The following is a 14,140-nucleotide window of genomic DNA, read 5'->3' as shown; positions in this document are numbered from 1 at the left end:
CTGTGCTTGCACATCACTGCGTGAATGTGGTGGGAGCGCGAACTGTCACATCCACAACAGATCTGAGCAATACTGAAACCGGCCTTTGCAAAGATGCACAAACTGATTAATCCGCTCAGCAAGTGCGAGAGCCAAAGAAGCCTCAGCTGCCTCATGTACTGAAAATCCCCCATGGTCACCAATTGACTGGAAGATAGAGCGCTGATATCTGCGTAGCAGGGCCTGAAAGCTGCTCTATTGGTCTTCACCAATTCACCACTGATCACTACCGGTGTTGTGATTTTGGGCTGTACTCCACCGGTTTGAGCAGGACAGGTGCTGCTTTCCTCTCTGCTGCCCTACAGTTCTGTACATCAAAGCTGCCCGAGCGTCCTACTTGAAATCACAGCATCCACACACTTTCCCAGCTCGCCCAAGCAGGACTGTCCCAGGCTGCTCCCAAAAGCTGTCTGTGTGTGCTGTTCCCCAGACTCCATTAGCTGGCATGTTTCGTATCCTCGAGGCTCTCTCAGCCTTGCAGACAGGTGGCATGCCTTTCAGCCTTCAGCACCCGGGGTGGTGTTCAGAGCCTGTCCTACAAGGCAGATTTAAACACATGCTAAAATGATTTACTGAGACGGTGAATGCCTCTGCCCTGGGGAGCCAGGAACAGTGCAGCTGTGCTGCTGGAGGCTGTGTTGCTGATCCGGCTTAGGCAGCAGCGAACAAATACAGCTTGGGCTGCAGACCTAGGGTCAATCCCCAGAGGGTGAAAAGGCAGGTGCCAGGCTGGAGCCCACGCCTTGGTAATTTCTGAGGGTCTCCCAGAAGAGACTGTGCCCAGGGCACTTGGTTCTAACCATCCCTGAGCCAGCAAGCTGGCAAAGCCTACTGAGAGCATGGAGTCAGCCAGGGCTGTCTGGCTAAAAGCAAAGCCAGCCAACACCAAAACCAGTTCCTCTTTCAGCCTGAGAAAGGAAGAGAAAGGGAAGAAGACAGTAAATCTCTATTTCAGAAGCTTGCTGCCTGGTGAGCTGAAGGGAACGCCCAGCTGGAAGGAATACTCTGTATAAACACAGACTCAATGTTTTGCATATACTTTGCTACATATTTCATGTGCATCTCTGTGTATGCGTATGCCACAGGGACACCTACACAGGGAAGATTTTACAGCCTGTGTTCACATCCATGCCTTGCAGCCCCCACGTTAAAGCCTCAGAGCCATGCTGCTCCTGTGCCATCCTGTCCCATGTCCTCAGGTTCCTGGGAATCCCATCAACCCTTCCACGGAAGCAAACACTGCCATTTCCAACTCTGTATGAAGGTTCCTAGGGGAAGCGCTGCCCTGCCTTCTCATTGCCACGTGCAAGTGCTGCTCACAGTGCTTGCTTAAAGAGGCACTGCTGCCTTGCTCTGCTCAGACCAGACCCTGCCTCACCCACGCAGGCGGATGCCTGGCGAGGCCTCAGCACCATTACCCTGCATTTCCACAGCCACTGTGTCAGATATCACAATCGGACACTGTCCTGGGAAGGATCCATCCGTTTTACTGTGGCCTCCTGCAGCCTTTGCTCTCTTTTCTCTTGCCTTGCCCAGGCACCACCACCACCGGGAAATGGCACAAGGCAGTTCTGCTCTGCTGGGTTTTCTACAGAAGCAGAGACCACACGTGTGGATTCCCCTCTGTGGCTACTGGTACATTTCAGAACACTGTGATGACAGGCTGAGCAGAGATTTCAGAACTACTTCCTTTCTAAACCTTTCCTGAGGCAGGGCAGCTAGGGAGGGGAGAAAGGTCATGCAAACCTCCGAGAGGGCTCAAGCCTTTACAAGGCTTCAGAGAGCCCCCACCTCAAGGCCCAGTTTACAGGAGAAGCGTCTGTCCCAGATGCTGCAGCAGGAATAAATCACAGCAAAAGCTGAGCCAGGGGGAACTCCTGTCTGCATCTGTTCCATCCCCGCAGGAAAGGGTGGCACGGAGCAGCTGGAGCACCCGGGGAATCCACAGCTGCACCTGCATCCGCCCCAGCCAGACAGAAGGCCTCAGTGCTGCGCCTTCCCTCCACTTCCTCCCTCTTGTCCTTCTCATCTCCCTCCTCAATAGGCAGTTTCAGGAGCAGCACAGTGCCTGGATTCTCTCAGGGCTTTTACGGTGCATCCGGCACCCGGAGAATTACCCCGTGGGCACCACTCCAGCAGCGTCCCCACTGCTTGGCCAGGGATGCAGCCACGCACTCATCCCCCAGTGAGGGAACACCTCCCTCTGACTGTCCCCAGGGTCTCCATCTGCCCTGGCACCAATCAGACCTCTGCTCCACAGTGTGATGGGCTCAGCCATCACCACCCCTGTCCCCATTCCTGAGCCTCCCTGCGCCCGTGGACACCCACATCCCCACCTCCTGTGCCACAGCCCATGGATGGGTTCCCCCATACAGCCCCACATGGGTGCCTGCATCCAACCCTGCTCTTGCACACATCCTCTCAGCCACAGCAGAGCTGGGTACGGTGCTAAAGGAGGAACCATAGCGGCTATTGCCAAACTTCCAGAGGAAGGCATGACGCGAGCTCGGGCTTCATTGGTTATTAATAACTTCTTTGTTAACAGGCCAGCCCTAAGGAGGAACCAAAATTGGACCGACTGAGAGTGCAGCCTCCCCTGTGCGAGCCATCATTCACAATTTCTTCTGAAACCATTTCTGTTCTCAAAAGTCACAGACGTCCCCGCTGAGTCACCGCAGCACAGCATCCCCTCACCTACGCACAAGGCTTCGCGCCTGGGTTTTTTCTGATTAAATCCCAGAAAAATAACAGATGTCCCCGTTAAGAGGGAGCTTCTCAGACGCTGCTCACGTGGCAGGTTGTGCCAGGATGCGAGGACACATGCACCATTTCCCTAGCACAAACCCTCTGTATGCTGCAGAGCTCTCCTTCAAGCAGCCTTCGTGCCCTCCCCATGGCTGCACGTCTCAGGATCCTTCTGATTCCTCTCCCTTTCGTAGATGCATTAAGGTTGGAAAAGACCTCTCAGATCATCAAGCCCAACCCCAACTCACCCCACCGTGCCCACCAATCACATCCCTCAGTGCATATCTCCACAGTCCTTGAACACTTCCAGGTGGGAGATGAATGCCACTGTGGTTCCTCACCCCAACAGCCTCTGTCAGACATTTCCAGAGCGGCACTCAGCAGAAAGGTTTGTAAGGCTTGCCCATCCAGCACATCGTGGTGTTGCTCACACAGCCCAGAGCAGGACAGGATGAAAGCAGCCACCTGGGGAAGGCAGCAGGTCCTAAAGTCAGCACACATCATTCCCCTTCCCACCAATCCATACCCAGCTGGTGGCTTCCATCCCCTTTTATAGGGGGAGCACTCAGCCTTCAGCTGCTGGCTAACTCGTTAACAGCTGCCACCTTCATCACATGAGTCTCCATCACAGCCCTGACCTCAGAGCCAGGCACCAGCACTGCTTACACCCATCACCCCAAAACCAAGTACCAAAAGTGAGACCCCACTGCCAGGATCCCACCCACAGGCCCTCCACTTCACCTCCCACCAATACCATGGGTAAGGGGACCCACTCCACTTTCCTGGCCTCTCCAGGCAGCACTATGGACTGGGGCAGAGTGAGGAGCCCTGGGGCCGGGGGTTGCTCCATCGCGCAGCAGAAGGGGAAGAGGCTCTCTCCCTCCTCTTCCTCCCTTGCTCGCAGGGAATTTGCAGCCATGTAAACACAGGATGTTGATGAAACGCAGATAGCAGATTGGGCAACCTAAGGGTGACCGTGCCAAGGCAAATGGGCCAGCACCAGTGCCACCCTCCTCTGCCTGTCCCCAGGGCCACAAGTTTCTCCTTTTTGCAAGGAAAGGTGGACGTGGATGAATGATGATACCCACATTCTTTCCAGCCCTTGGGCTCTCCTCACAAGGCAGGACGATGCTTGTTGCGTGCAGCACCATGCACCTTGCTTCAGGCTGCAGATTCTGGCACTCAGAACAGAATAGGAGAGGGAGGAAAGCCCCTTGCTTTGGGATCTTTGGCTGGCTCAGGCCCACACGTGGTCAGTGCTGCCTCCTGGAGCTGAGCACTGCAGGCACCCAGCACAGCCCGGCACCCGCAGCTGCACACCATGGGACCATGGCTCCTTCTGGGGGCTCTGGGATGGGGCAAGAGTGGGGTGGAGGGGCTTGGGGCTGCTCGGAAACAGGCAGAAGGGGTTCCCCAGGGAAGGGAAACGCAGAGGGAGGATCCTCTGGTTCTGCTGAGCACAGATGCTCGTGGCCGTGGGGTGACACCTCCTATGTACATGTGGGAAAGAAACACCAGAACTGCACCATATGCACGAGGATATGGAGACAGGAGGGTTGGAGTGAGCGGACGTTGCGACATTGTCCCGAGTCCCCGGTGTCCCCGGTGTCCCCTGGATGCTGCTGCCATCTGCTGGCAGGACCCAATCCTGCTCCGGTCCTGAGTTCTGCCGCTGCGTCGAGGTCCCCTCTGTCACACACTGTCCCTTAGGGTGGCATGATTCCATGCACCGCTCCATGTCCATCACCTCAAGGTGCCCTATGAGCCAGGCACCCAAATGGCTCCACTGGGGCCGAAATCCCGCTCTGGTCTTCTGCCCCTGGGAACCAATTTCTTCCCATTTGGCTGTGGTGACTGCACAGACAACTCACCATGTCCCCTCCTCCTTGTGACACCCAGCCTGTTCCCACGGCCCCGTGGCCTCCCTGCTTCCACCAGGGATATAGTGGGGATAGCAGCCAGGGACTGGAGCATCACCGGGCACAGGGCACACAGCACCACGGGTGCTGAGCACCACGGCTCATCCTTCCTCAATCAGATGGCGGCAGTGCCCCACACCGGGCTCATGGGAGGGACTGAACCACAGCTGTCCCCTCTTTAATTCCTCACTGCAAAGCAAAACCAACATGCAGCACGTTTTCTGTGCACGCTGTGCCAAAGCACACGTGCACCAGGAAGGCTGCACGGTGCTGGGACTGTCAGAGTGCTCCCCCGGGAGCACTGCAGGTACAGCGTGTTTATTTTAGTCTGGTTTCCAAATAAACCAGGTGCACGCACCACCCCGCTCACCTCTGCCTCTGCCCATCCCACCCTCCGTGATTTCATCCCCACGTTTACAGAAAGAGCCGTTCCCACCACGAATCCTTCCACTGAGTGCCAGCAGCTCAGCCCTTACGAGACACCAGAGAGCCTCCCGTCTATCAGCTTGCAGCACACTTCACCTCCACCCACATCCCATCGCCAGCCGATTTCCTTCCAGAATCCCACAGCCACTCGACACGACAGCCCACAGGGACGCCGTACGTCCGGACCCCTCTCATCTGCGTGGCTGTGCCCTCTGGCAGCATCCCACCTACCACACCGCTGCTTTGCTCCGGTGACACGGTGACATCAGCGCGGCTTCCTGCCTGCCGGCAGCACCCGCCCCGGGCCCCACAGCCCCGTGCCGTGGGGCAGCGAGCCCCAGGGCCCCGCTCGTGCCCTGCAGCATGGAGTCGGTGGCTCTGTACAACTTCCAGACAACGGAGAAGGATGAGCTGCCCTTCCAGAAAGGGGACACCTTGAAGGTACAAGGGGACAGGAGCTGGGGGGGTGGTGTTGGTACATGGGGTGCTTTCGTTGCAGTTGTTTGTCGCCTGATTGGGGCTTTCTGTGGAAGAGAAGTTGTTGTTTTTGAGGAGTTTGGGGTGCAGAGCAGCGTCACAACAGTAGAAGGTACCAGCTGTCCATGCCATGGGATACACCTCTGGAGAGGGCATGGCACACGGCCTCCCTGGCCATTGGGGCATCAGTGGCACCGTGCTCTTCTCTGGGGCTGAAACCTGTTTTTTCCCCTGCTCCACAGCTACAGGAACCCATCGGCAGGACCATGAGCCCAAACCCCCATCTGGGCACAACATTCAGGAAGGACTCAGCTGCCACCACAGCACCCCCAAAACCTCAGGGAGCCTCAAAATAGCCCCTGGTCCCACAGCCCTGCACCGGGGTCACGGGCACCCTGCCCCCCTGCTTGCTCCTCTCCGTGGGGCCGATATACTCTTTGGCACCCCACCAGCAAACGGGGGACCGAGGGCACCAGGAGCCATGCACAGCCCCGGCTCTGTCTCCCCGGCGTGTTTTCCCCGCAGCCCCAGGGTTTCAGATCCTGTTTGCACAGCTGTGCAGCAGCCCCAGGGCCCTTGCGTGGGAGGCTGGAAAATGGTGCTGTGCGGAAACGGGTGTCACAGCCCTCCTGCTCACAGCGGGACCGTCCTCCTACGCTGCCACTGTCCCGGGGGACGCTGCTGCTGGCTGCAGCCAGGCCCCTGTGGGTATGGGTTTTCCCACTTTCCTTGGCCGGGGGATTTGGGGGGATGTTGGGAACCTCCATGGTGAGCCAAACCTCCATTTCGGGTGAGCAGTGAAATGCGTTGCCTTCAAAAGAGCCCCGTTTTCCCAGATTTTGGGGGTGATGTGGGACAGCTGCTCCGGGGCAGTGGGGGGCCATGGGGATGGCAGCTGGGCTGATGCCTCCCTGCTCCTCTCCCGCCCCAGATCCTCAACATGGAAGATGACCAGAACTGGTACAAGGCTGAGCTGTATGGCTGCGAGGGCTTTGTCCCCAAAAACTACATCAAAGTCAAACCCCACCCGTAAGTACCAGCCCTGCCCCACAGAGCCCCCTGCCAGCAGCAGGCAGTGACCCAACCCTGTGTCCTGGTGCCCAAAGGGCTGCTGCAAGCCCTGCACATGGGGAAACTGAGGCACAGAGCATCAGGGTGACAATGCCAGGCTCTGCCACATCCCTCTGCCATCGTCACTGAAGGCAGTGGGAGGCAGCAGGGAACCCACACACCTGGGGCATACAGAAATCCATCCCTGCACCAGGTTGCCCACTATATAAACTATAATTGGGGAATAACAAAGCATTATGGGATTACAGTTGCATTAGACACAATCCCATTAGCGTGTTATTAAAGCCTGGCATAATCCATCCCCAGTTTGAACCCGTGTTTTATGTACCATCATCCCTGGGTAAATCACTTTGTAATGCCATAGTGAAATCTGCTTGGGGCTGCGGCTGCGGGGAGCTGGGGCAGACAGGGGCGGACCCCACAGCTTCTTTGGGCTCAGCACAGAGCGATGCTTTGTGCTAAAGCTTTGGTCGGTCATAACCACAGCAGGTTCAGCAGGTAGCAGAGGGTCTCCCCAGTGCCTGGTGTTCCTACATTTGCGGGTACAGCACCGGCAGTGACCTCATTTTGGTGCCTCCATCCCAAAACATTGGGTTTTCTGCTCTGCACCACGCACCCATGGGCTGCTTCCGTATTGGGCTGTGAGTCATGGCGGGGGGGGGGGAAGCAGGGGACGAGGCACCGTGCTGGCGAACAGGATGCGGTCACAGCTGCTGGTGATGCTGCATGAGCATCTTTGCAGGGCCAGCACAGCGCGCGGCGGGCACTCACCTGGAGATCACATCGAAGGGGGAAAATGCCGTGGGTGGGTCCAGGTCCGATGGGGACTCCACTCCCACCGGGTTCCTCTCGGTGTCTCCATCCCACTGGGTGGGGATGTGGCGGTGGGGTGCATGCGGCTGAGCGGTGCCCCTGGCAGGTGGTATGCAGGGAGGATCTCCCGGCACGTGGCAGAGGAGCTGCTCCTCAAGCGCAGATATGTGGGAGCCTTCCTGATCCGTGAGAGCGAGAGCGCGCCGGGGGAGTTCTCCATCTCCGTCAAGTGAGTGCTGCGGGACGCTGCTACGGGACCCCAGTGCCCCTCTGGGGACCGGTGGCTGAAGGTGATGGCCATGCAGGTGGCTATGGGGCTGGGACCAAGCTGCAAGTGCAGCCCAGGGGACACGTTTCCATGAGCATCCCTGGAGACGAGCACCACAGCATCCTGGTGCCCCAGGGCCGATGGTTTTGGCATCAGAGCAAGGGCTGTGTGAAGGTGTGCCAATAGGCAGAGCCTCCCCCGGGGCTCTCACCCCATTGCTGCCCCCTCCCCACCCAGAGCCAGCATGCAGGAGCCAGCCCCAGGCCAGCCAGGCACTTTCTCACACTGCTAATCTCTAATTAAGTATTTGAGGAGGTTCTTGCCCATAATGAAAGGGAGCAACACTCTGCCCTGCGTCACCAGCAGGGCCACATCCCTGCCCCTGCCCCGGGCTCTGGAGGCAGTGGAGACATGCAACAGCTCCATGGCCCCACTGTGCCACCACCAGGAACACACCAAGGTAGGAACCCAGCCCGCTCCGCTCTCCTGGGTCTGGGGGGATCCTGTGGCTCACAGGCACCCAAACCTACAGCCCATAGTTCTCCTACCTGCCCTTTGTGGGTGTATGGATCCCAGCGCCACCATCACCTCTGGCTGGCTAGAGTAGGATCCTGGCTTTGCACATGGTGCCGGAAAGGATTTGGGGTCCATCAGTAACATCCATCCTTGCTCTGTCCGCAGCTACGGGCAGCACGTCCAGCACTTCAAGGTGCTCCGTGAGCGCAATGGCAAATATTTCCTCTGGGAGGAGAAGTTCAACTCCCTCAATGAGCTGGTGGACTTCTACAGGACCACCACCATCGCCAAGAAGCAGCAGATCTTCCTTCGGGATGACGAGCAGAGCCCAGAGGTACACATGGGACCATGGGATGGCATCAAGAAGGGCTCTCCCCTACATCCCAGGCTCTTCCTTGCCCCTGGGGCCCCCCAGCTCTCCCCATACAGGATTTCCTTTGTTCCCAGCCCCGCTCGTTGGTCTTTGCAGTGTCCCCAGCACCCAGCAGAGCTGCTGGTGGATGCAGGATCGTCTCCCCACTCCTGATGCCTCTGCTTTGGGTTTCCCTGCAGGTGAAAAGACCCAAATTCGTGCAAGCCCAGTTCGACTTCTCTGCCCATGACAGCTCCCAGCTGCCCTTCTACCGCGGGGACATCATCGAGGTGCTGGACTGCCCCGACCCCAACTGGTGGCAGGGAAAGATCTATGGACGCATTGGCTTCTTCCCCCGCAATTATGTCCACCCCATCCGCAAGTGAGCCGCCGCTGCCGCCCCGCTTCGCGCATCCCCCATCCCCACGCTGTCCCCATGGGCTGCAGATCCCGGCAGTGCCATCTGTGGATGCTGTGCTGGAGGCAGATGCTGCCCCGCTCCCAGCACCAACAAATACCCACGTGAAGAAGCAGAGGGCTGCGTGACATTGAGGGGTATCCAAACTTTTGTGGAGTCACGATGGGTGGCAGCTCCTGGCCAGGACCTCTCCAGCCCCAGCTCCAGGAAGGCTGCAGTCAGCTGGGACGTGGCTGGGCTCAGGGATGCTGCAGAGCAGTTCTGGGGCATGGGGTGCTGGAAGGGCTGCTCAGGAGGAATTCGGTCCTGCTGGTGCCATTTGTAGCTGCAAATTGTGGCTTTTTCATTTTTTATTTTTATCTAGAGTTAGTAAAGTGTGTTGGGATTAAACTCTCCTGTGTGGCTGCAGCGTTTCCACCCAGGCCATGGCTCTTGTGGGACTGTGCCTCACCTGTTCAGCCCCCCCTCAGCCCCCCTGTGCCCACCCCAAAGTCTCACTGTCCCCACCATTGTCCCCCTCTCTCACAGTCCCCCAGGACACAGCCAGGTCTGCAGCCCCGAGAATACACGGCTCATTGCACCAATGACTTCAAGCTTCCACTATCCCTAACCTGACCAAAAATAATCACCTGAATCCCCATTTTTCCACCTATTCCTCTCTTCCTAGGGGCTGACAGAGGGCTAGGCAAAGTAAGCATAGCAGAAAATATTGATGCACAGCAGGACAATGGCGTTGATGCTGCAGACCCGGGTCCAGAAAGGGGACTCAGTGGTGTCTCGCAGGGCTGGGAGTCCTTCAGTTGTCTGCCAGCTATCCGGGGCAGCTGCACAAGAGCCTGGCACAGACAGACAGTGATTGTGGGGACAGGAGACCATGGGGAAACTGAGGCACAGGGCATCCGTGCTGCAGGGATGGTACATACAAAGAGCCAGGGATACCCCCTGTGCTGGGTGCCCCCAAGGACACACTCACCATCCAGGTATCTCTGTGATGTGCCGTCCATGGAGTGCTGGGGGGGCTCCTGGGAAAGGCTCCACCAAGTGTGATTCCGCAGCTGGAAATCGGATGAGATTCAGAAGGAAAACACCCCCAAGATGATCCCCCTCCTTGGGGACCCCCCTTTGGCTGAGCTCAGGGTGCACCTCAAGTGACAGCGATGTTGCCAAACAAGCAGTTATGGGGCGCGGGGTCCAGGGTGCCCACGTGCTCTGCTCACCCTGTCTGAGGGTGGTGGGGGAGTCATCAGGCTGCCCCCCACCACGACAGCCCCCGCGGTAGCACACAGCAGTGCAGCGAAGTGCAGGTAGTGCAGGTCAGCCAGCAGCCAGGGCCGCCTGTCGGGGACCCCGCAGCGAGGCGTGGGGTGTGCCAACTCCAGCCCCATCCTGGCCAGCCCCAGAGCCAGCCCCGCCATCAGACCCCAGAAGGCTCCCTGCAAAGCAAAGGGCAGAAGGGGACAGCTGGAAGGGGACGGCCACACCACCAGAAGACAAACCCCACGGTGAGGACAACCCCGTTGGACAGGCCCTGAAGAGGGATGGGGAGCCCCAGGGTCTTGGAACAGCACTGTGAATCCTGGCTGGCCAAAACCCATCCCCAGTGACACTCACACACAGGGGATGCCCCCTGCCAGCCCCGCCATGCTTGGTGGCCATGCGTGACAGCACCTGCATCTTCCTCTTCCTCCTCCTCCTCCTCACCCCATCCAGCCACCAGAAACACCACCCTGGGGCTTTTGCATGTTCCTTTTGTATGTCCACACAGCCAGTGGGCACGGTGGGCACGGGCCAGCGCTTGGGTGATCTTAGAGGTCTTTTCCAACTTGAATGATTCTACATTTCCTTTCCCACCTCTCCAGTGCCACATCCTCATTCCTCCCTCTTGACCCCACCCCTAGTCCAGTAGGCAGGGTGGCGTTTCTGTCACTGTGTCCCCCAGCTGTCCCCACCTGCTCGTTAGCGCGGGGCCAGAAGACGGCCAGGATGAAGACGGCAGTGACAGGAGGAGCCAGGTAGCTGGTGACAGCCTGGATGTAGATGTAGAGCTGCCCGCCGCCAGAGCTCTGCAGGATGGGGATCCACACCACGCTCAGGGCCACCAGCAGCACCGTCACCACCCTGTGAGCAGCAGTGCACGGTGACACCGTCCCACCTACACGGCACGGTGCTGCCCCGTGGCACAGGCTGGGGCCCAGCAATGCTGCAGGTGGGCATTAGCTGAGGGCAGCAGGAGGATGCACAGCGCAGGAACACCCCCAGGGCTGAGCAGGACGTTTCTGCACTGTGTGGTTTCTCACCTGTTGCAGTGGCAGACATCGCGATGTGCTGTCTGGGCTCAGTTCAGACGTGCCGGGGGCTGAGGTTGTTTCATGTCACTGTGCTCCTGGAGCCCTCCCCAGATAAATCCCTCCCTACCCACCGGCTGCAGCTGGGGAAGGATATCGCCACCTGGGCACGATCCCATTGGGGCTGACCCCAAGCCACGGCCCTGGGGCTCAGGATGGAGCCTTGCACGTCCCCCAGGCTCTTATGGAAATGTCACCTCAAATGCAGAGCCACAACCTGCAGTCCCCGTCTCACCAAACCTGCACAAGGAGCAGTAATTACAGCGGTGCTGGCTCCATCTCAGAGCACTGGGGGCTCCTGATTGACACCTCACAGGGAAACACTATTAAAAGCCCCAGGTGCAAATTTTGGCTCTGCGGGTGATGCTCTCATCACCTCCACGCCGTCGAGGTGTCCCCAGGTGTCTCCATCCTCGCCCCGACCCCAAAACAGGAAGCAGTGCCAAACCCCAGATTTTGGCCTCAGTCTGAGCACGGACAGTACAGACCCCGACAGCACAGAGCCATCGGCTCAGCAGCGATGGAGGCAGCCAGGAGTTGGTACCCAGCGCAGGAGAGCAGCTCAGCACCGCCGTATTTATAGCTCAGTGCTGCGTGTTGACAGCGGGCAGCTTCGCAGAATTACCCAAATCTCCATCTGCTCATTTCGAAAAGCAGAAGTACTTTAAAAAGAGAAAAAGCAAGCAAGAAAGAAAAAGCCATGAAAGCACCTCCCCAGGCACAGCCACCTTCTGATGCCGCCCGCCTGGTTCTATGGAAAGAGGAAGCACAAAGCGCACGCCCTGACCCATGGGGCAGGAGAAAAACCCCCCGGTGGAGGTGGCCCTATGGCACTGCTGATGCTGGGAGGGCACGGGACAGGTGTGGGACACGGGGCTGGCATGGAGTGAAAAACACGAGCGGGGATTTCCAGTGGGGTGGCGCTGCCACGGTGTGAGGAGAAATCCCCAGACCCAGGGACTCGAGAGCAACTCCCACCCCCTCGAGCAGCACCAGGTGGGGGGTGCTCCAGCCCTCTACCTGCTGCAGACAGCACCGGGTCCCTACAGAGAGCCCCTCTGAGCTCAATGTTGGCCCTGGGAATGGGCAGTACTACCCCAGGGCACCCATGGAAGCAGGGTGAAGGTTTCCCAGCAGGATCCCAATACTTTTGCCCTGTACCTACAGCACGAGCGTGCGTTTTGGAGATGTTCCAGACAAGGGCAAATAAATCCCTTACTCTACACAGAACTGAACGGGGCATACCCCATGTGCAGGTGCCATAGGGCCAGGTTAGGAATGGGAACCACCCTACGTCCCCACGCTGGTCCTTGCAGCTCCATCAGCACTTTTTCCTCCCTGTAACATTCCTCCTTTGCTATGCTCCCAGCTGGCACCCAGCTATCTCCTCACTACCCACGGAAAGCTATTGCCAAGCTTCTCTGGAAGTGTGGGTGCTGTTTACAGATGTGCCCATCCCAGTGTTGTTTAGCCTGGGAAAACAGCTGGAGAAATGTGAAGCAATCGCAGGAGCCCCTGTGGTGGCACATTTCACCTCCATCCCTGTCCCCACGTGTCACCCCACAGGTGCAGACTCAGCACAGCCATAGTGCCATGCACACATTGCCCCCTGCACTAATTTATCGCCCATGATAATTGCAGCAGCAATTCCTGCCCTAGGCAGGCAAAGCCCATCGCAAACACCCGTCCACCATCCTCCCAAAAGCATTCCTGTATTATTATAGCCATCTTTATAGGCACAGCATTCAGTTCCTGCGCCCACCTGGACAGCCGTGCTGCTGCAGATAGATCAACACCCGTCATCTTCCCACCCCCAGCAACAGAGGGTGCCAAAAATCACCCTCCTACAATCACCCAGACCAGCAGGGCCAGCAGAGCCTCCTTGCAGCCTCAGCCCAGCCCAGCCAGAGCCCTGACCCAGATTTTCTCCCTGTCATTGTCCCCATAGCAGAGCACCGTGCCGGGCCATGCTCCAGAGCTGAGTGTGCTGCCCCAGGCACAGCACCGCACCGCGGCACCGGGCTGGAGGCCAGCACTCACCACCCCTGGGGCACACACTGGGGCTGTGCCACCCTCTGCCCCATAGCGACGTGGAGCAGCGGCCCAGCCCGTCCCCCTCAGCTTGTTTGGAGGGCACAGCTCAGCCCCTCCAAAACGCTTCATGAGCTCCATCTGCATTTCCAGCGCTTTTATCCATAAAACACTCCAAGGGTTTTGTTTTCTTTCTGCAACCACAGCACTTTGCAGCCGGGCTGAGCTCCCAGACTCCAAAAGAGATCATAGAGGGCTGGGCTGGCCCTGCCGGTCCCTCCCAAACCCTCATTGTCCCCAGAACACTCGCTCCCTACCTGCCCACCATGAGCAGCTCACGCTCACTGGCCCCTGGCCTCATCCTCCTCCAGATGTCCATGGTGAAGAGAGTGCTGCTGCTGTTGAAGATGGAGGTGAGGGAGGACATGAGTGCGGCCATCATCACTGCAATCATCAGACCCCGCAGCCCTGGGGAGGAGAGGGACCATCAGGCTGCAGGTGGGGACAGCAGGATGGGTGTCCCCAATGTCCCAAAGGAAACACATCCTGCTCTGCACGTACACAGGTTGGGTTTTGGGAACGTCCCCAGTGTCACAGAGGAAACACATCCCCATCTGCGTGTCCATAGGTTGGGATTTGAAGACACCTAGCAGCCCCATAGGACAACCCACAGCCGCCACTCTCACTTCTGAGGGTCACTGGGGAGGGGGCTGCATGGCC

The 14,140-nt window shown here is 58.4% G+C and overlaps 2 protein-coding genes across 17 annotated transcripts in view; one reads left to right on the top strand and one right to left on the bottom strand.

Moving 5' to 3' along the window:
- The first annotated feature begins 5,390 nt into the window (after window positions 1-5,390).
- Window positions 5,391-9,434, top strand: GRAPL (GRB2 related adaptor protein like). 3 transcript variants are annotated; one of them, XM_046900613.1, is made up of 6 exons: window positions 5,391-5,570; window positions 6,538-6,635; window positions 7,420-7,482; window positions 7,597-7,719; window positions 8,440-8,608; window positions 8,827-9,434. In XM_046900613.1, the coding sequence occupies exons 1-6, from the start codon at window positions 5,493-5,495 to the stop codon at window positions 9,010-9,012; spliced, it is 717 nt and encodes a 238-aa protein (XP_046756569.1). In that variant the 5' UTR covers window positions 5,391-5,492; the 3' UTR covers window positions 9,013-9,434. The 3 variants fall into 3 exon arrangements, with proteins under 3 accessions (XP_046756569.1, NP_001264482.2, XP_046756570.1); NM_001277553.2 differs by lacking the exon at window positions 7,420-7,482; XM_046900614.1 differs by lacking the exons at window positions 7,420-7,482; window positions 7,597-7,719; window positions 8,440-8,608; window positions 8,827-9,434 and having other exon boundaries at window positions 5,478-5,718; window positions 5,849-6,616.
- A 94-nt stretch (window positions 9,435-9,528) lies between these two features.
- Window positions 9,529-14,140, bottom strand: part of SLC5A10 (solute carrier family 5 member 10) — a 28,769-nt gene continuing 24,157 nt past the window's right edge. For 6 of the 14 annotated variants that reach the window (XM_040647567.2, XM_040647568.2, XM_004945208.5 and 3 more), the window contains 5 exons: window positions 13,738-13,888; window positions 10,994-11,162; window positions 10,262-10,477; window positions 10,018-10,099; window positions 9,529-9,880 (listed from right to left, as the gene is read on the bottom strand). In XM_040647567.2, coding sequence (XP_040503501.1) covers window positions 9,726-9,880; window positions 10,018-10,099; window positions 10,262-10,477; window positions 10,994-11,162; window positions 13,738-13,888 — 773 coding nt within the window. In that variant the 3' untranslated portion in view covers window positions 9,529-9,725. Of the gene's footprint in view, window positions 9,881-10,017; window positions 10,100-10,261; window positions 10,478-10,993; window positions 11,163-13,737; window positions 13,889-14,140 lie in introns of those variants that run through there. The other 8 variants (XM_004945215.5, XM_046901038.1, XM_004945213.5 and 5 more) reach the window with 7 other exon arrangements.

The sequence above is a fragment of the Gallus gallus genome, chromosome 14 (assembly GCF_016699485.2).
Source record: "Gallus gallus isolate bGalGal1 chromosome 14, bGalGal1.mat.broiler.GRCg7b, whole genome shotgun sequence".
Lineage (NCBI taxonomy): Eukaryota > Metazoa > Chordata > Aves > Galliformes > Phasianidae > Gallus > Gallus gallus.
Note: the sequence above shows the minus strand (reverse complement) of the source record. Positions and strands in the feature narration are given on the sequence as shown.

What these genes read in the sequence shown, in the direction of transcription:
- GRAPL (XM_046900614.1), top strand. Translation starts at nt 5,493, where the DNA reads ATGGAGTCGGTGGCTCTGTACAACTTCCAGACAACGGAGAAGGATGAG. An exon ending in CAGCGTCACAACAGTAGAAG is followed by an intron (nt 5,719 to 5,848) that starts GTACCAGCTGTC and finishes CCTGCTCCACAG; the next exon opens with CTACAGGAACCCATCGGCAG.